Below are 20,048 nucleotides of genomic sequence, written 5' to 3' on the forward strand. Positions count from 1 at the left end.
CATACTCTAGAGTATGGCTGTACCTCTCCAAGTCCAGGCGGTGGACACCTAATGCCCAGGTAGAGTTCATGGTCTGCGGGCCTTTGAGAGACAATTAAGATTAGGTGACGTCATTAGGCTGGGGATCTCATCATGGCATTAGTGGCTTTATAGGAGGAGGGAGACCCTGAGCTAGCACTTCCATGCTGGTGTTACCATGCTAAGATGCGGCACGAGGACCTCACCAGAAGCCAGGTCCACGTTCATGCCAGCGCCCTGCTCTTGGGCTGTCCTGGCTCTCCAACCAAGCTATGTTAATTCTGTTCTTTAAGAATGGCCAAGGCATTGCAGAAATCAAAACAAAATAGACGAAGGCATAGAAGAGTAATATCTATTGAGATATTACTGCAATTCATGCCTACACAGGACAGCTATTCTCACATGGTTCAATTAAAATATTAACCAATTCTTTGTTTTGTTTTTCAAGATGGGGTTTCTCTGTGTAGCTTTGGAGCCTGTCCTGGAACTTACTCTGTAGACCAGGCTGGCCTCGAACTCACATAGATCTGCCTGCCTCTACTTCCTGAGTGCTGGGATTAAAGGTGTGCACCACCACCGCCATGGCTAAAATTTTAACAGAGTTTTAAGACAGAGAAGTTTAAAAGTTGAGGTTCCCCCCACTCCGTGTGTGTGTGTGTGTGTCTACGTGCATTTGTGTGCCTGTGTGCGTGTGTATGTATTCCTGTGGATGTGTGCACGTGTACGTGTGTATGTTCATGTGCAGAAGCTAGAGGTGGACCCTGGACATCACCCTGAGGAGAGCAAGTTGAGACAGGGCCTCCCACTAACTTAGAGCTCACTGGTTTGCCTGGACTAGTTACCAGCAGGCTCCAGGGGAACCTCCTGTCTGTGACTCTCCACCACCATCACAGACAGTAGGCATCAGCCAACTTAGGACCAGACCCTTTCTGACACACTGGCCGTTCCTACAGACACAGCCTCTGGGCTTCCTGTAGCTGTAGCAGATTACAGATATCTTATTGTTTGATGGCTTTTTAATTGGATTGCACAGATAGGCCCTGCCTAGCTGACTCGGAGGACTTTTAGTAGCTAAAATGTCCTTGTTACACAGAAAAGGACCACCCCTTCAAGCCTACCACAGCAACAAGGAGCTTGGGCATGACTTTTAGATTTTCTGGAAAAATATCTGACTCTCCTTTGCACTTTACTGGCATTAAGCTTTTACATTTATACTTAAGGGGAATAAAAGTCTTCAAATGTTAAACATTCCCCTTGGGGAACTCACGATAGCCGTCTAAGGTTATTTTTGTTTTGTTTCTCTCTCTGTCTCTCTGTCTCTGTCTCTGTCTCTGTCTCTGTCTCTCTCTCTTCCCTATGCTTACTCCCACCCTGCTGCCTGGCTGCAGAGAGACTGGGCACCCAGGTCCAGTGGCATCTTGGATTCACAGGGAGGGAGGCAGCTGGCAACATGGGTGTGTTTAATAGGATGCAGCTGCAGTGGCCTGTCCCTGCTGGCCACACTTCAAGGAGAAGGTTTGACACACAGCAGAGCTGTCCCTGGCTCCCCTCCATCCTTCTGTGGCTCTTCCCCATCACCCACTTTTATGACCTTCATCCCTTTACAGTCCCCAAGAGCAGCAACCAGGGCTATCTTCAAACATCCTGGGATCTTGAGATATACACCGTGTTCTCCTTCGCAGTCTCTTAGGGGCCAGAGGTGGGGATGGCTCAGGGTTAGGAGCAAGCGAGGCCCTGGTTTCCATCCCCCACCCTGCAGGGGATGTGGGGAGGAGGCAGACAGAGCTCTGGCTCAGAGGATCCCCATTTGGGGCTGCAGATCATGTTTTGGTTTTCTTTGGGGGGCTTCCAACCCTTTGTTTAGAACACGGCTTTCAGTTACATCCTTAGCACTTGATCTGGTGTGAGGTTGGAGTCGTCATAACGAAGAGTGTCAAAGCCGCTCCAACACCACTTTTATTTATTTTGGCTGGCTTGCATGTATGTCTGTATTCCTGAACTCAAGTGTATGTATCGGTGAACTCAAGTGTATGTTTGTGTCAGTGGGCTCACGTGTATGTCTGTATTGGTGAGATTCTCATCTTCTATTTGAATTCTGATTCTCTAACTCCATTTCCATGGTTTTGCTTCAGGATTTTTTAAAATTATAGTAGCATGTTCAACTCATTAGTAATATACCATTATTTACTAAGATAGACTTAAGAGGACTTTAATTCATGACTTATCCCTCTAACTTTGGCCATCTTAGAATGTTTCCAGTGTTTAACTAGTAGAAAGAAAATATAGTAATGAGCATGTGTGCATGCTTGCGTGTGTGTTTATGTTTAGACCAGAGCTCAACTTCAGGAGTATTCCTCTAGAGCTGTCTTCTCTCTCTCTCTCTCTCTCTCTCTCTCTCTCTCTCTCTCTCTCTCTCTCTCTCTCTCTCATCCATCTATCATCTACCAATCAATCAGCATATGTATGTATGCATGCATGTATCTATCATATCTAGCTATCTACCATCCATCCATCCGTTAAGGCAGGGTCTGACCACGCATAGCCTTGGCTGACCTGGAACTCTTTATGTAAACTCTAAGGTCTCACAGAACTGGCCTGCCTCTTCCTCCCCGGTGGTAGGATTGAAGGCAAGTCTGGTTGGCCAACTAGTCCTTAGGAATCTTTCTGTCTCTTCTTCTCCCTATACTGGGATTGCAGTGGATGCAGTGAGCCTGGCTCTTTAATGCAGGTTCTGAGGATCGAATTCAGATTCTCATTCTTGTGCAACAAGTGTTTTTCCAATTGAGCTGTCTCCTGCAGCAAGCATCTTTACCCTCACAACACTTGATGTCATTTTCCCAGAGGAAAGCAGGTAGATTTGAGGGATTTTAACGCCTTCCTGGCTCCAGGGACATGGCCCATGTGGCCATGTTTTTCAAGCAGTGTTATACCAGACAGGTAAGTGATTCAAAAGATAGTTCCCTGTCTTCTTGTTTTGTTTTCCCAAACCACACCAGGAATCACTCTCAATTGTCTGTTGTGCAACACTTTGCTGGACCCGGGCCTTGACTTACCTTTGCCTGGGATGCTTTATTTCGGGCTCATGGCCACCTTAGGACAGGAGGCACATAGCTTGTGAACTCATGTATGTTAGTGTGCTAGGCTTTTGTGACAGATGACAAACTGGGTGGCTTAAAGCAACAGAAATATGTTCTCCCACACTCTGGAAAACTGACATGCAAAATCAAGGGGCAAGTTGGCCGTGTTCCCCTCGAAGGCTTCTCTAGGGGAGAATCCTTGCCCCACCCTGCACCCCAGCTTCTGGCAGCTCTTGGCAACCTTGGCGTTCCTTGTCCTATCATTGCAACCTTCTGGTGTTTTTGGCCATCTTCTTATGGCCCTGTGTCTGTGTGTCCCCTTTTCTCCTCTCATTAGGACACCAGTTATGTGGCTTGAGCCCCACCCTCATCCAGTGTGACCTCCTCCCCATGTAACTACAATTGCCTTAGCAAACACTCTATCTTCAAATAAAGCTGCAGCTTAAGGTTCTTGTGATACGAATTGGGGGTGAGGCACAATTCTGCCCACAGCGCCTTGTTTCCTGCCTTCTAGGATAGGTAGAGACAAAGGAGAGAGGAGAAGGCTGGGGGACTCGGGGTCTTCCTAAGTGGGGGCTGTGTGGCAGGAGGGGCTGGTGTCATTAGCATGTGAGACATTAGCATGCAGATGCCGCTTGCCCCGTGTTAACTAACACGCAGCTGCCCTCTGCAGGGATGAATACAGGGAGCAGGGGGTTTGGACCTCCCAGCCCCCGGCTTCAGGAGTTTCAGCAAAGTTGACCCAAAGGGCTTCTTATCTCCAAGAGCTGCGTCCCTTGTCTGTGAGCGTGGGGGGAGCCCCAGAGCAGACACTGACGTGTCCAAGTTGGAGAGTCAAACTTGGAGCACCAGACACCAGGATGAAAGTATGCTGGCGCGTTATCTGCAGCCTGCAAAATATATTCATAAGCGTTCCAGGAAACTGCAGGGCGGCCGGGGGGGGGGGGTCAATTCCCCAGCGCTCAAGGCTGGGGACAACTTCTGTATGGCGGATACAAGACGTGTGTCACAGCGCTGTCTGTATAGTCTCCTCAGAAGGGACATAAAGTAAATTTACAGGGCCTCTCCCGGGTCAGCCGCCAGCTCTGGTCCTCTGAACCGCTTTTCCACAGAGACTTGTGTTTCTCAACTATGAGATTCCCCCCGCTGTGGGTTTCACGAACACTCTCGGTTGGGATATGGGATGCTGCCCTTTGCCCCAGTGAGTTGTGCTCCCTGTTTTACAGGTCAGCCTAAGTAGCCAAGCCCTGTCACTTCCATTAACAAGAGGCTGGCCATTGTGTACAGAGAAGGCTTCTAAGAAATTAAAGTCCCAAATTCCACAGCCTGTCTCCAAGAGTCTCAATAAACTACTGGCTAACATCTAAAACGGCCTTTGATTAATATTTAGCCTTTAAGAAACTCTTTAACTTGTAATAATTTGACTTGTAATAATTGAAATTACGTTTAAACTTTAAAGTCCTTTTTTGAATACTTCACTTCCCTGAAGAAGCTAACATCTAAATAATGTAAACCTGATAGTTCAAATTTAGAAAGAATTTTAACTTTTACCAGGACGAAAATACTGTTCAATTAAATCTTACACGTTGGTATTACCGCATAATCTCGGAAATATTAATACTGCCAGTCTTCTGCCGAAAGCATTCTTTTTGGAGGTAGTTTTATTGAGCTTTGAATTTATGAATAAATTTTGCTTCGTTGAAGTATAGCGTTCTGTGGATCAGGCCACATTGACAGAGCTATGCACCCCCCTCCCCCATTCTCCATGATGCTAAAAAGAAGCCCATGTCTCTACTGCCACTCCTGGTCTCCAGCCCTGGCCTCATGTAGACACAGATCCATTTTCTGTGGCTGGAGATTTGCTTCTTTTGTACACATCTAATCTCTCATCTTTGGAAACCATCCTTGGTTTTAAGTATTTTAGGCCATTTTGGAGTCACCTTTTGAGGCCGTTCTGTGGGTCATGGTCCCGTCGGCCTGATGTCCTTTTCTCAGGGCTGAACTCAGTTTGAGTAGGACTTCTGCAGTTGATGACAGAGCTTGAGTCACTGGCTGACCAGGTCACACTTATTCCCACCCAGGACCAGTCCCACCTCTCCAATCCTTGGCCCGTCTTTCAGGCTCACACACTGTGATGCTCAGGAGAGACCTGACGGGTCCAGCCTGTTCTGAGGTCTGTTCTGTATAGCCACTCTGAGGTGGCCATCTGCTTTTCCTGGTAGAACTCGAGAAACCATGATTCTAGCCATAGCTTATGGACTGTTTCCCCTGGGCATCCCTTCCTCCATTCCTGCCCGGGTATCCCTCCTTAATGTCTACTGTCTCCCACTTCTTCCCCTCCCCTCCGCTGTGCTCTCTGTGGGTGACAGGCGTACGCCACCAGCCAGGCCATTTTCTGAGCCGTGGGTCTCAGTCTGTTCCGCCTTCCGTATTAACCAACCACAGGCCGTGTGACATCTGAACAACAGAAATGCATTTCCTACAGGTTAGAGTACTGACAGGTTAGCGTCTGCTGGACATCCACTTCCAATGTCATGGGTGTGTGTCTTCTGTGCCCTCCAGGGGTAAAATGTCACTTTGAGTCAGACAGTAACCCTACTCTAAAGGCCCTGTCCCCATGACTGAATCACCTCCCGAACGCCCCCCCCCAACTTTCAATGTAGGAATCTGTGGGGGTGGGGGGAAGGGGTACAGACATTCTTCCTATTGTGCTTTCCACCCTGACAGTTTGACTCCATCACTCCCCCATTCTGAAGACTTTCTCAGCCCTTTCCCTCTACCCCTGTGCTGGCATGAAAGTGACCTCACCGGTGACTTTCTCTGGGACTCTCTCCTTGTCCCTGCCCCCGCCCCCTCCCTGATTTAAGGCTTTAACAAGTGGTTTTCCTTGGGCCGGACTTTGCGTTTTGAAGTAGACAGGGCAAGTAGACACTTGCTCGTATTACTGCCGAGGGACTGGGGGAGGCGATTGCAGAAGCGGCATTGTTTCTGAGGAATCCATTCAGTGGTCATTCTTATCTGCTGTGAGTGTTTGAATGAGCGAGTCTGTTCTTCCACGCTGGGTACTGGAGCCCCTGGGGAAGGCTTCCGGGTCAGTGAACCTCCCGCTTCTTAGATAAATGCTGTTGTGTGTCTTTCCTGCGATGCGGGAACATTTACTGAATCCTGAGATTTATGTCCTCGACCTTCAGAAGCTGAAAGTTCTATTCAGGGTGGTCCTGGCTTTATGACCTTAAATACTAAGGGGTACCGATATGGGAACTGACTGTAATAAAGACTTGGATTTTTCCCAGATCTGTGCACCCTGAGGAGGGAAGGTGATCGGGTTTGTGTGTATTAGGCATTTGTGGAGTCCACTGGACATTCACTGCGCGGTACTGGGGGCATCTTTTCAGGTTAACTTTTCTTGATGTTTTTGCCTGTTTGTTTTAGCCCTCCCGTTAACATTCTATCTATCTATCTATCTATCTATCTATCTATCTATCTATCTATCTATCTATCTATCTATCTTCCAGCCTGGCTATGTTCTGTTAAGTCACTGGCCGAAAGCAGCTTCTTTATTCATTAACCAATAAAATCAACACAGATACAGAAGGACTTCCCACACCATGGTTCTCCGGGGACGTTCCTATTGTTGGTGGCCTGAGTACGGATGGGGGTTTTGTGAGGATTTGTAGACTCAGTTTGCCGCTCACATTCGTGGGCACCTAGGACATCTACGACCGTAGGTTCCATTTGGGTATCTGCCTAGACTATGAGCTGGTTGTTTTTTCATTCTCTTGAAAACCAATTAGTTATGCAAGTGTGTGTGCACATGCGTGTGTATGAGCGTATGTACCTGTGACTATCAGAGGGCAAATTGCATGAGTCTGTTCTCTCCTCCCACTATGTGGGGTCGCAGGGATCGAGCTCAGATCTTCAGGCCAGACAGCATATGCCTCTGTCCGCTGAACCATCTTGCTGGACCTGTTGCTCGTTCTTCACCCAAAAAGTCTGAAATCTGAGCATCCAAACTGTGAAATGTTCAGAGCCCTGTGATGCCCCCCAAAAGGTTTTGTGTTCTCCGCACACACAGGACCTTCTGCACAGGGTAGGCTTGTTGTCATCCTTATAAATAGCACAAAGGCCCCTTTGGCTTTTGTGGCCTGGGGTGCCAAAGTCAGTTTACGTGGCGTCCCATGAAGTCACAGGTAAAAGACCTGAGCTGCAGGCCCCACACGTCCAGGCTTCTTAAAGACCTTGTTTTAGGAAAATAAACCAATTAAATAATACTGCCCCCTGTAAAAGAAGGCTTTTAATGGGTTCCACCGTGGAGTGTTCAGTGTGGCAGGTCCCGATGAGCTTGTCTGCTGCCATACGGGGACTCCAGTCTTGTATGGCACGGGCACGGTTTCACACGTTTTATGGCCGTGTTCTCCCATCCAAGCGCCGGTATGCCATTGTGCAGATGGAGGACCTGCGTGCCCTCAACGGTTTGCCTCCTTTTTGGTGGAAATGAAAAATGAAGTCATAAATTAAAGAAAAACACAAAGTAGAGTTTCTCCCTCACTTTCCTGGGGCAGCCGTGGAGAAACAACGAGCCAGTGTTTTTCTGGACAGCCTAATCAAATTCTAGCGGCTTTTATGTGTTGACTTTTGCTCATAGATCCCTCCTCCCGTGGGAAGGCTGCGGGACTTGCAGGGTGTGTGCAGCGTTTGTATTGGAGCACCAGGCTGCAGGACAGGGATCACCAAACTCCAGCCCCAGGGTCAAACTCTGCCTACTGCCTATTTTTGTTAAGCCATTAAAACAAAACAACAGAAGAAACCTATTTCCTAACACAGGAAGATTCGGTGAGCGTCCGATTCCTGTTCCTAAAGGGACCCTGCTAGCTGGCCTCCATGCAGGCCTTCCTCTTTGTGTGCCTATTGTTCTTTGATGACACATCGCTAAGTGCCACTTGCCCTTTCCAGAAAAAGCTTGCCAGCCTTCCCTGAGGAAGGCAGGAAAAGGGAGAGAGGACACGCGGCCTCTCCTACCAGGAATGGATGCTCTCCCCTCAGGGTTTCCACAGGCTCAGAGGGAGAAGTCAAGCAAGGGAGTTGGTTCCCCTGGAAACCTTCCAGAAGTTACCTGTTGCTTGTGAAAATTAATCTTCACGTGTGTGTGTGCAGGCATGTGCACACATGAACGCACACACAAAGCCAGAGGTTGCTGTCAGGCATCTCCTTCTTTGAACCGTATTTGAACCTGGAACTTAGCATTTCAGCTAGGTCAGTTGGCTGGTGAGCTCCAGAGTTCTCCCCTCTGTTTCTCCAGAGCTGGGGTGACCCCCTTGTGGACATATGACACTATGCCTGTTTTTCAAACGTGGCTTCTGGGTATCAAAACTCAGTCCTGCATGCTTCCGTGGCAATGGCTTCGCAACGAACCATCTCCGAAGCCCCAGCCTCTTCGCTTTCTGACCTCCTCGAGTTGGCACCTGCACGGCCCCCTCATCAGCTCTAGTCTCTTGACTATATCGTGATTGGAGGGTGGCCAGCTCCCTCTCAGCCCACATGCTACTTCAGGAGGAGAGGTATTCCGTCTTTATACCAGGAGCCGAGCAACATTGATCATAGGCCATGTGGAAATCTAGTGGATTCTCCAGAACAGGAACTTCGAGCTTGTCTATTCACCAAGCACTTTTTAAACAGTCTGTGTAACTCAACCTTCGCAACCAGCCCAGAGAGGTTCTCTTTCTGCCCTCTTCCTTACCCAGATGAGGGGCAGACAGAGGGAACAGATGGTTTGCCTAAGGTCGCACAGCTGGCGTATGGTTAGAGCCATGATTCAAACCCAGGCTACCTGTTCCAGGGCATGGGGGACTGTCCCCTTGGCCACCATTGCCAAATGAACCATCTCCCAAGCCCCACAGGTACAGGATGCGACAGCAGATAGTGTGAGCAGTTGTGTTACTGGTCTGTATTTATGTCCTCCGGTTTCTATTGTCATTTTAGAATGTATTTTTTTCTTACGTGGACGCCCTAATAACTCAGCTGTCAGCCTGACACACCTGCTAGAAGAAGCCTCGGTTGAGGGTTTGCCTCTTTCCGATTTGCCTGAAATGCCTGTGGGACATTTTCTTGGTTGCTAATTGATGGCGGAGGCCCAGCTTACTGTGGGCAGTGCCACCCCTGGGCAGCTGGACCTGGGTGCTATAAGAAAACAGACTGAACCATGAAGAGCAGAGACAGTCCTCAGGGTCTGCGTCAGTTTCTGCCTCCAGGTTCCTGTCTCGGGTGCCTGCTCTGTCTTTACTTCCACCAGGAGCTATAAGCTTTCCTCACAAGGTGGTTTTGGTTCTGGCGTTTATCACAGCAACAGAAAGCCAACCAGGGCAGACGCTTAAACTGAAAGTCTTCCGAGTTCTGCTGGGCAGCCTCACCAGGCGGCCCCCCGGGAACAACTATCCGGCACCTTCTCAGTGTGTGTGACTTTGTCACCTCATGATACAGTTCTCAGACCACAGCCCTGTTGCTGGGTGACATGAGACTATGCCACCACATCCAGGACAGCCACGCTCACTTCCTTGGGTACTCTGAAGGTGCCTTCTGTAAGGGGCTGTGTCTCAGTGAGCTTTGACGCCTGTCTTATTTTCTCATGTGCTATGGGAAGTGATTTTGTGTGGTCCGTAGGGTTGGTGCTGGGGACAGAAAAGCGCGGTGCTCTTGCAGTCCGGGACAGCAGTGGGCTTTCTCTGGCAGAAGCCAGACTTTTCTGCTTTGCCGACCCCCCCCCCCATGTCTTTCCCTCTCTCCGTCAGCAAACTTTTGTAGCAAGCTATTTTCTGATGAACTTCACTTTCTCTCTCCAGTCATGCGGAGGAATCCCTTCGGGATGGACATCTGCTGCCGGAAGGGCTCGCGAAGTCCGCTGCAGGAACTCTACAACCCCATCCAGGTAGGACCCCGACCTCTCTGCTGTCGGTGTGCTCTGGGGATCGGGCGTGTCCTCCATCCTGACATCCTGCCTCCAGTGGTTGCCTTCGTGTTTAGCATCCTTAGTCTGAAGTCCAAGATACTCCCCAGCCTGAAACTTTTGGAGCAGCAGTGTGGCACCACAAAGTGGGAAATTCCGTGTCTGACCTTACAGAGTGGGTCCCAGTGACAGTGCAGACGCACGGAGATCCTCTATAACGCTATCCCCGGGCTCTGTGTGTAAGATACATATGAAATATAAAAGAACCTCGTGTTTAGACTTGGATCCAGGTATCTCACTAGTGTGTACAAATATTCCAGAGATCTGGGGAGGGGGACACAGATCTGAACCATTTCTTGTCTCAAGCATTTTGACAGTGTAACCCAGGAACATTTTAGAAGTTGTAGAAAAAGCAGTTTGGAGACTTGTGGAGGATTTGTGCAGGATAATGGAACTTTTGACCTTCCTGGGGTTTGGGCCTGTGAGCTCACCTAGTCTCAGTAGGTGACTAGTCCTAGTATCTATGGGACTCTGAACTTCAAGAGCCTCCAGGCTTGTGAAGCCCCTTGCTGGCACTCCCAAAAAGACGTGATCGTGGATAAATTCGCCACCCACACCCCACGTGGGATTACTGAGACCTGGCAATGGCCTATATGCTACACTCTCTACAGAAGAGTCTCTGGTTGGGGTGTGGGCATGAAGTGACTGTCCTGTCTTTCTGGCTCGTTAGTTTAACAAGGTGGCAATCATGGTGCCAGTGACCTTGAGGAGAATAGGAAGCTGGACTTGGGGGAACTTGCCTTTCATGGGAAGCGAGGGGCAGTCAGGAGGCCTGGTCACCTTGGCAATAGCCACAAGTCACTTAAGGGTGAACGCGGAGACTCTTGGGCTGGTCACTGTGAGGGAGTGTCGCCTAGCTGTTTTCTGGAGCCGAGAGCTGATGCTTGAGCAGCTAAGCCGATGCTGACGGACTTTAATAAGTAACTGCCAAGAAATGTGTGTCGGGGGAGCGATGGCCTGGTCGTAACCTCAGGGCTTTGTTCAGCGCTGAATTCTCAGTTTTGTATTTCCGTAGTCCATGCTGCCTGGTGGGAAAAGATGACAAACTCTCGGGGTCATCACAGAGGCCTGAACCCGAGATCTCTGTCCACTCTCTCGCCTGCCACCTGTGCTCTGTTCTGGAGGACAAAAAATGACTAGAATCCAGGCACCCCTGGTGGCCTCATGGCGTCCAGAGATGCCCCTCTCTCTGCTCCGTCCCGGGGCTCCAGGTGTGACTTGGACAGAGCAGACAGGTGATTGCAAGCAGAATGTCTCCTGAGTCGTCCCCTTCTGCCCTCTGCAGAGACTCAACAGGGATTTGATATTTGGGTTTCCTTTGGTGCCCTCAGTGACCTGGCCATCCTAAGTGTCCTAGCCTTTCTACACTGTCATCTTCATGAAGAGATCAAGTCAGGCTTTGGTCACACGGAGGGTTTCTGGCGTGCTGTATTGAAAGCCACCCAGACTACTACTACTCCATCACAAGCCCTCTCTCTCTCTCTCTCCCTCTCCCTCTCCCTCTCCCTCTCCCTCTCTCTCTCTCTCTCTCTCTCTCTCTCTCTCTCTCTCTCTCGCTCACTTGCTCGCTCTCCATCCTATGTTGATGAGCTGCACAGGACGTGTGGTCCACTGTAACCGACCCTCTGGGCAGAAAGGTGACAGTTTCCAGTCTGAACCCCGCTCTGAAATGCTGTGAGGACAGCACCGTCTGGGGTTTGTCGCTTCCCTTGACGTCAGAGTCAGACCCGGCGTCACCATGTCCTAGCGATGTGACCACTCCGAGACTGCGTCCCTCTTTTATAATACACCAGGACTAAGACCGAGTGCTGGTTTTGGGAGGCGGTGACCTGCTGCTCCTGTCCCCCTGCTCTGGCCACTCCCTGGCCCTCTGCCATGTGACACACTGGGCTTAGAGGGTGGTGAGGCTTCTGTGTTGGTTACTTGCACTGCTCCAGGACTGGTGTGCATGACCCTGTATGGCATCTCGACAGTCGGAAGAGGTGACGTCACCCCCCTCCCCCAGTGGTTCGAGTGTTGCTTTAGTGAGTTACATTTAACCTTGACCTAAACCTTAGGGTGGCGGGGAGGTGGCCCTGACCGTCACAGGGGAGGGCCTTGGTAGATGACTCTTTGCCCTTCAAGGACATCCTGAGCACATTGTCTGGGTCTCTCCAGCCCATGCAGGCAAACATTGTTTCAGGAAGATCACCCCAGTTCCTGGGGATGTAGTCTGGGGATTTTTTTTTCTGGGTCTAGCTTCCTTTACAAGTGCCAGTTACACCCATTCCCGCACCAAGTCCTTAAGCAGGGCTTTGTTTTTGGAGAAGCAGCCCTGCTTAGCGGTGGGCTGTGGAACTGAAAGGAGGGGCCGAGCGCTCCGAGGAGCATAAACAGCATCTCCTTCCTGAGTCATCTCTGCTCAACACTGGATTGAGCTCCCCTGCGTTCTCTCATATTTTCCTGCTGAAAAGCTGCTGAGCCTGGAATGGCGTAGTCACCAAGGCGAGTGACAAACTCTGTGCTGGCTCCACCCCGAACTGTCCCCAGAAATGCTATTCACGTCTTTGTTTTTGCTGATTGTCTATGTGGGCTTAATCCAGGATGGGTTAACGGAGACTGTTTATTTTTTATGATGAGAAAACTTAACTTCTTAGTAACCTTAGACACATGCCCTTGGCCAGATGCTTTCTGGATTGAGGATTTGTCTCATTGGATCTGCATGTGAGCTCTGGCCTAGATGGTCCTGCTCCTTTCATGGATAGGGAAACTGGAGCTCCTAGCTTTGTATGGTTTATCCAAACCCAGATAGCCAGTAGGAAGCAGTGAGGATTTGAGCGCAGAAGGAACCCCACCAGTCTGGGTACATGGGACACACTGTCACTAGTGACTTATAGTACTGTCGCCATCGACACTCCCTCAGCAGGAGCCACCTTCCCCCAAACAGCTGCACAACCAGCGAGCTTTTCACTGGGTCAAGACCCAAATAAGCCCTGGGACAGTTGGCTCTAATCTGACTTCTGTATCCAGGGTTTTATTTTTAGTACATTGAAAAACCCCAAACCATCCGAAGGACAATTGGTTAAGGAAAAAAAAAAAAAAAAGAACAACACCAACTTTGCAGTTGATATTCTTAGCAAAATAGCACTGTAGCGTCTTATAATTTTCCTGGTTCGCTGCTGTCTCCCTGGCCCCAAAATAAAACATAATTGCCGACCGGATCAGCTGGCACCGAGTCACCCAAAGTTCAGGAGTTGCCAACCACATGCTCGTGGGCCGAGCCATCTGCGAGCCGCCCCAGCTCAGTGCAGACCCACAGGGCAGAGCACTGCTCTCAGCTGGGCGAGAGGCTGTAATTGTCCCTGAATGCCAGTGAGGGCGAGACAGCTTGTCCTCCTGCCTCCCCACCTCCTGGCCTCTCGTGGGTTCGCGGAAGTCCTTTGCACCATCGTTCACGGGGCTCAGCCCTGCCCGGCTGCCACTTTCTTTAGCGTGTGTGCCTGCCCTGTCATTAGAGTGTTTCAGGGGCAGGATGCGTGGCTCAGTGCTGGCCATAAGTGTAGAAACAGCCCAGCTAAGCCTGCACGGGGCATGGCAGATCGCGTGGGTGGCAGGCTTCCGAGGGTTCCTGGATCCTAGTGTTTGGGGATCCGGTAGTGTTCTAGGGGACCTGTTGTAGAGAAAAGAGGATCATGCGTTGCTGAGTGTGGCTGAAATCCTGAGGTCTGAGGTCCCATTACCTCTGTTACGGGACGGCCTCTTGGTGTGCTACAGTGAGCTTTTTCCTCCTCCAGGGTAACACAGGACTAAGGGCGGAGTGAAGGGAGGAAGGGGAGGAAGGAGTCAGTGTTCACGGAACATGTCATACACATCTGTGACCACTCTAGACATTTTCCAAGCGTGATCTCGCCGTCGTCCTGGTGGGGATGGAACCCAGGGCTCTGCATGTCCTGAACTGCCATTTTCCCTACCACGGAGCCACAGCGCAGCCCGTCACCAAACCTTTACAACCCTCTCCGGTTAAGATCTCTGATAACCCCGTTCTTTCAGAGGGAGGAGTGGAAGTCTTCCTTGCTTCCACCTGGGTGGCATCTTCAGCCATGCTCAGCACATTTTGCTGGTTCCACAGAAGAATAAACAGAGAGAGAAAGGGCCCCAGAAGAGAGATAGCTGGAAAATCTCACGGCAGAGAACTCTCACAGATGAGGGGAAATGGTGTGGATGAGCACCCTTCCCCCAAGTCCTGTGCACAGTGGGGATGCTACAGAGGAGATCACCCTTGAGTCAGACCTTTGAAGATACATCAGGTGTCAGAAGCTTACAGCATTGCAGACAACAAGGACAAACAGCAGGGTCGGGGTGGGGGGGGTCATGGTCATTCACATTTAGAGGAAGGGAATGGCCTGCAGTCAGGATGCTGCTGGGGCCTGGTTGGAAGGGACAGGAGAAGCCTTCAGTCCCAGGAAGATTAAGTGGTAGTTAAGGTGGGTGGACAGCAGGGGCCCTGGGAAATACTCAAGTCATGAAGCAGCTGTACCTCTGACTCAGCTGCTTCTCTAAAACAGGAGGCTCCCCAACTTTTGGCCTCATCACCACTGCCTCTAAAGTGACGGTGTTGTGATTCACTGGTGGCTCCCAGCTTCAGCTGCCCCTGAGATACAGAGCCTACGCCATTCCCTTTGTGGCTGATTTGATCTGGTCTGGAATTTTGCCAGCATGTCAATGGGTTCCAAAGCTTCTGGGGGTTTTGTTATGGGCTTCAGAGTTCAGAAGCACAGGGCTGAAGGGCCCTCCAGGTCTTCATTTGCAGACACCTTTCTTTGAGTCTAACACAAGCCATCTTGTGTTCCTGCTTTTGTGATCAAAAGAGACTTCAGACTTCTGATATGAAGGCAATGTTTTCCCAAGGGTAGGAGGGTTCTTGCTCCCTGTAGCTCCCCAGAAGTGGTGCCCCAGATAACAGATTGGGACAAGATCCCTCCGAAAGGGATCCCTGAGCTCTCCTGTGAGAAGAAGGGAAGAACGTACAATAAGGCCGGCCACCAATCAGGTGAGGTTTCCGGGGATCAGTTGTACCTGCCAAATAATCAACAAGGAGGAAGGCTGTCTGCTTTTGTGGTTGCTGTCTGGGAAGAATGTTGGGAGTACTACCTGCCAGGAAAAGCCAGAAAGGGCAGCTCTTGTTCAGCCCTGGCTCTGCCGCATCAATCCCTTCATTACCAACCACCTGGTCAATGCTGCGCCTGCCTCATTAGCATCCTTTGACCCAACAGCTGTCCACCAGCCAGAGAGGGATGGATGTAGTTGTAGTCTGGTTTCTTAAGCAGAGCTGTTACCGATAGCTGGCCCGGCAGAATGGCAGCTGGCCGGCCAAGATGAAATAGTACATGAACCCGCCCTACCTATACCGCCCTCCTGAGTGTCGCATTCACTATTCATGACAAGTGACATTAGGCCAGCGAGGATCGTCGCAAAGCCGGGCACAGTTGGGCTGCCGTTTTGGGCCATGGTTAGCAGCTCCATTGTACTCAAGCAGAAAGCTACCCTGGTCAGATTTCCAATCAGGCTAGGACAGGTGGAGACCTGGAGTGAGCTGCAATTCAGGTCACAGGAGAGGAGTGGATATTTGAAGTGAGGGCGCCTAACCCAGTCATGTGACCTGGGGCTATTTCGCTTGAAGAGAATCAGAGGAAGGTACCTATCTTACAGGAGGATTGAAGGCATCACCTACCCAAGGCTGAGCGGAGAAATGGCTCATTCAGGAAAGGGCTTGCTTCACACACAGGGGGTCTGTTCTACCCCAGCACTCACACAGAAGGCGGGGCCATCCCAGAACTCAGGGTGCACAGACGGGGATCTCTGGGGCTTGCTGGCTCTGAGGGCACTGTGAAGGTCAAACTTTGTTGGTCAGGGATTGCCAGTCGTCAGGGCCAACTTAGGAGTCAAGCTAAGAGAACACAGTTCGTTTTGGTTTATGTCGGATCTGAGGCTCTGTGCGAGCTAGACCCCCATTTGCAAGCCCACAGATGCTATCTCCATGTACGGTACAAACATGTCCACTGCACACGGGCCCTAGACAGCAAGCAGACAGAGTGACTCCCGTGGTTGTGTCTGCTCCGAGCCCCTTCATAACTCCGTGACCGCCTTAGGAATGGGGGTGTTTGTTAAGTAAGCCCCTCTTCAGGGTGGCGATGAGCCTTTGAGTTCATGGCTAACTCTGGCTGCCTCTGTAGGCTCGATACGTGGAAATGTGGAGAGGAATTGTGGGAACTAATGGGGTTCCTCCAGGGGAGTCTGTGGGAACTAATGGGGTTCCTTCAGGGGAGTCTGTGTGAACTAATGGGGTTCCTTCAGGGGAGTCTGTGGGAACAGATTCTGATGCATTTCAGTGGAGAAGAAGCGTCGGGGTGACAGAAGTGACCTCAGCAATCGCCGAATGGTAACACAGCTGGACGAGCCGCCATTTACCGAAAGTTATTTCCTGAATTACCCTCAATTAGGGGCGGCCTCTTCATAATTTGATCTTTCTGTAAATTACACAACTCAAGCTGCTTTGCGGCCAATTGGAATTTGACCTTGTCCGGCGACGAGAGCGTGCCAGAGCCTGGCTTGCTGTCAAGCTTTATGGACGCTACTATGGGGAGGAGTGGAGGGGTCTTGTCCGTCCCCCCTCCCCCATATACATACTGGTCACTGCAGATCTCAGGCAGAGGGCTGAACATTTTCAGCACTGGAGACCTTGCCTATAAAACAGGAATACAAAATGCAAAGGTTTTAGCTTTTTCAGAATTACATTTGAAAATATATAGCGGTCTAGGCGTGCAACAGATAAGCCTGGCTGAGTTGTTGCTGCTGATTGTTGTTTTATTGTTGTTAATGCAGAGGAGCACTCCTCTGGGGAGCACTCCCTGCTTCTCTTCCTCTGGGAATTTCTGGTAGCCACTGACAGGTAAAACATGAATTTTAATAAGGTATTTGATCCAATCCAATGCATTCAAAATATGATATTTCTATGTGTCATTGTTTTTTTTTTCTTTAAACCACTAAGGTATCCTATGTTATCATTTTCATATACCGTCTGGAGTACAGGATTGTGTTTGACCCCAAAAGCATGTCTGTCTTTATTTGGCCTCTGGCTACCATATTGGATGGTGTGGCCCTTAAAATGGCCCTCACTATCAGTGCTTAACTGCAGGTGTGTCCTTGGTTCATTCATGCTGGCTTCTTTAGGTGAGAAGCCCTTTAGTGGGTAGCGGCCGTGTCTCGTGAGTCTGGGGGACCCGGCTGGTTTCCTAGCCAGTCATAGGCAGGGACTGGCCAGGTGTGTATTGTATTAGTTTCCTTCCTCATTTATTCTAACTAATGATTTACGACACCGCCTATCACGGCAGGGAAGGCCTGGCAAGTGGAGTGGCCACTGGCTTATCATACCAGGGTGTCAGACAGAAAATACCCTCAAGACCCACCGTCCAGCAAACCAGTCTCTTCCAGCTAGGTCCCACCTCCTAAAATTTCCAAAGACCCTCCCCCCCATGGTGCCACCAGCTGGGGACCAAGTGCTCCAACACTGGGGTCTGTTGGGTACACTTCACAGTCAAAACCTACCATGAGGTGCGGAGGCTGTGAACTCAGCCACTTTCTCCTGGACCCTGGGAGCTCAATGCTGCGCCGACTTCACTCCCCAGAGCCAGAAACAGCCAGACTTCAACCACGTATCTTAGTTACGGCTACCATTGCTGTGATCAGACTCCATAACCAATGAAACTTGGGGAGGAAACAGTTTATTCAACTTATACTTCCACACCACAGTTTGTCATCAACGGAAGTCAGGACAGGAACTCAAACAAGGCAAGAACCTGGAAGCTGAAGCAAGGCCATGGAGGAGTGCTGCTTACTGGCTTGCTCCTCCTGGCTTGCTCAGCCTGCTTTTTTACAGAACCCAGGACCACCAGCCAGGGATGGAGCCACCTACATTGGGCTGGGCCCTCCCCGAATGAATCATTAATTAAGAAAATGCCCTGCAGGCTTGCTGCAGCCAGAACTTAGAGAAGCATTTTCTCAGCTGAGGCTCCCTCCTCTCTGATGACTCTAGCTTGTGTCAGTTGGCAGACACAAGCCAGCGCAGGGAAGCTCAGGGAAGAAGACTTTCTTCTTTGCTCCAGGCCCGTGCCTCTGCATCCCACCCCCCTCACAGGCTTCCTAAGAACCTAAGTGCAGGTACCCAGAGTATGTCAGCCCTCCCTCTCCCCATCCGGCCACCCACCTCACCCTACAGTGTGTCAGCTCTCCAACAGCACAGGGTAAATGAAGGAGCCCTAAGTCGTGAGTTCAGAGTCTATGCCTTCCACGAACTGGCAGGGCCACCTTCGGGAAGAAATCCAATATCTTGGGGGTTCGAGTCCCCCATCTGGAAAGTGGGAGTGGCCTACTTAACCCCACTAACTACAACCTAACAGTGAAGACTTGGGGTCCTCCGAGTCAGGATCCTCAGGGTCAAATCCATACTCACTGGGAAGAGAATTTGGAGTATTCTCCTATTCTCTCTGTGCCCCAGTTTCTTAATCTGTCAAGTGGGGGATACTGACAGTTTCTAGGTCTTTGGGTTCCAAAATGAAATGTGCTGACTTATTTGAAGTGTCCAAACGACGACATGACACCCACGTATTGCAACCAGTGGGTTTTGTTTTATTTTTTAGCCTTACTATTTCCAGTCTTACGTCTTTCTCATGGGGTTCTTAGAATACCTCTGGTCCCAGTGGGTGGGTTCAGGGAAATGGGAGCAGGGCATCCTGTGCCTGTAACTACAGTCCCCTTCCCGGCCCGGCCACCTCTCCCACAGACTCACACAGGCACTTAGAGCCAGGCAGAACACTCCCAAGCCAAGACTGCGTGTGCTGAAGCTGGAGACCATGTCTGACTCAGGAAGCTGGCACTTCTGTGGCTTTGGAACTTCATTTTTATTTCTTTTTTTTAAAAAAAAAAGAATAAAGATGCTAGGCAGCTGTTTTTAGATGTTCCTTTTTGAGCGTTCCCTGCCCAGACATAGTAACCATGTGTAAATTTCCCCTCTATTCATGCTCCTTGCCCGTGGATTTCGGTGGAGTCGGTTTGGCGGCCATCTTTCATCCTCTTGCCGGAGCTCCACCAAGTACTGGTGTTCAGAGAGGAGTGCGGCTGGTTCCGGCTTCTGATTACCAGAGGCCTAAGCCAGTGAGAGCAAGCACAAGCAGGCTCTCGGCAGGGCAGGCCTCGAGCTGCCCATTCAGAGAGGATCGGTGGTGATGGTGGTGGTGGCGCTAATCAGCCCTGGCCTCGCTGGGTTTCTATTGGCGGAAGTGCTGGCTCCAGATCCAGGCACAGATGCCAGCTGGGGGAACAGAGGACAAGGTTAACCACCTTGAAAACACACAGAGCCTTGGGTTTAGTTCCCAGCACAGCGTCCACCATAGCATAGTGGGGCAGACTTGGACAAATACCAGCACTTGGAAGGCAAAAGCAAAGAACCAGAAATTCAAAGTTATCGAATTTAAGGCCAGCCTAGGCTAGATGAGACCCTATGTCAAAATCAGTCAGTGGGGCTGAAGAGATGGCTCAGTGGTGAAGGGCGCTGGCTGCTCTTCCAGAGGACGCTGGTTTAATTCCCAGTATCCACATGGTAGCTCAAGGCTGTCTATAACTCCAGTCCTGAAGACACCCTCACACAGATATACATTCAGGCAAAACACCAATGTACATAAAAAATAAATTAATTAAAAACAAACAGGGTTGGAGATGGCTTGGTCAGTGTCTCCTGCATGAGCCTGGGGCAACTGAGTTCACATCCCCAGCGCACATATTTAAGAGAAAATTAAAAAGCTGGTGTTTGGGGTGGTGTCCTGCACCATAACGCCAACTCTGGGGAGGCAGGCCCAGGAGGGTCCCTGGAACTCCAGCAGTCTTACAGAATCCGTGGGCTTTAGGTTCAGTGAGTGTAC

The 20,048-nt window shown here is 50.3% G+C and overlaps 1 protein-coding gene across 2 annotated transcripts in view; it reads left to right on the plus strand.

Moving 5' to 3' along the window:
* Positions 1 to 20,048, plus strand: part of Chst11 (carbohydrate sulfotransferase 11) — a 188,056-nt gene that overhangs the window by 84,364 nt on the left and 83,644 nt on the right. For both annotated transcript variants that reach the window (XM_075954405.1, XM_075954406.1), the window contains exon 2: positions 9,932 to 10,017. In XM_075954405.1, coding sequence (XP_075810520.1) covers positions 9,932 to 10,017 — 86 coding nt within the window. The remainder of the gene's footprint in view (positions 1 to 9,931; positions 10,018 to 20,048) is intronic.

The sequence above is a fragment of the Microtus pennsylvanicus genome, chromosome 20 (assembly GCF_037038515.1).
Source record: "Microtus pennsylvanicus isolate mMicPen1 chromosome 20, mMicPen1.hap1, whole genome shotgun sequence".
Taxonomy (NCBI): Eukaryota; Metazoa; Chordata; class Mammalia; order Rodentia; family Cricetidae; genus Microtus; species Microtus pennsylvanicus.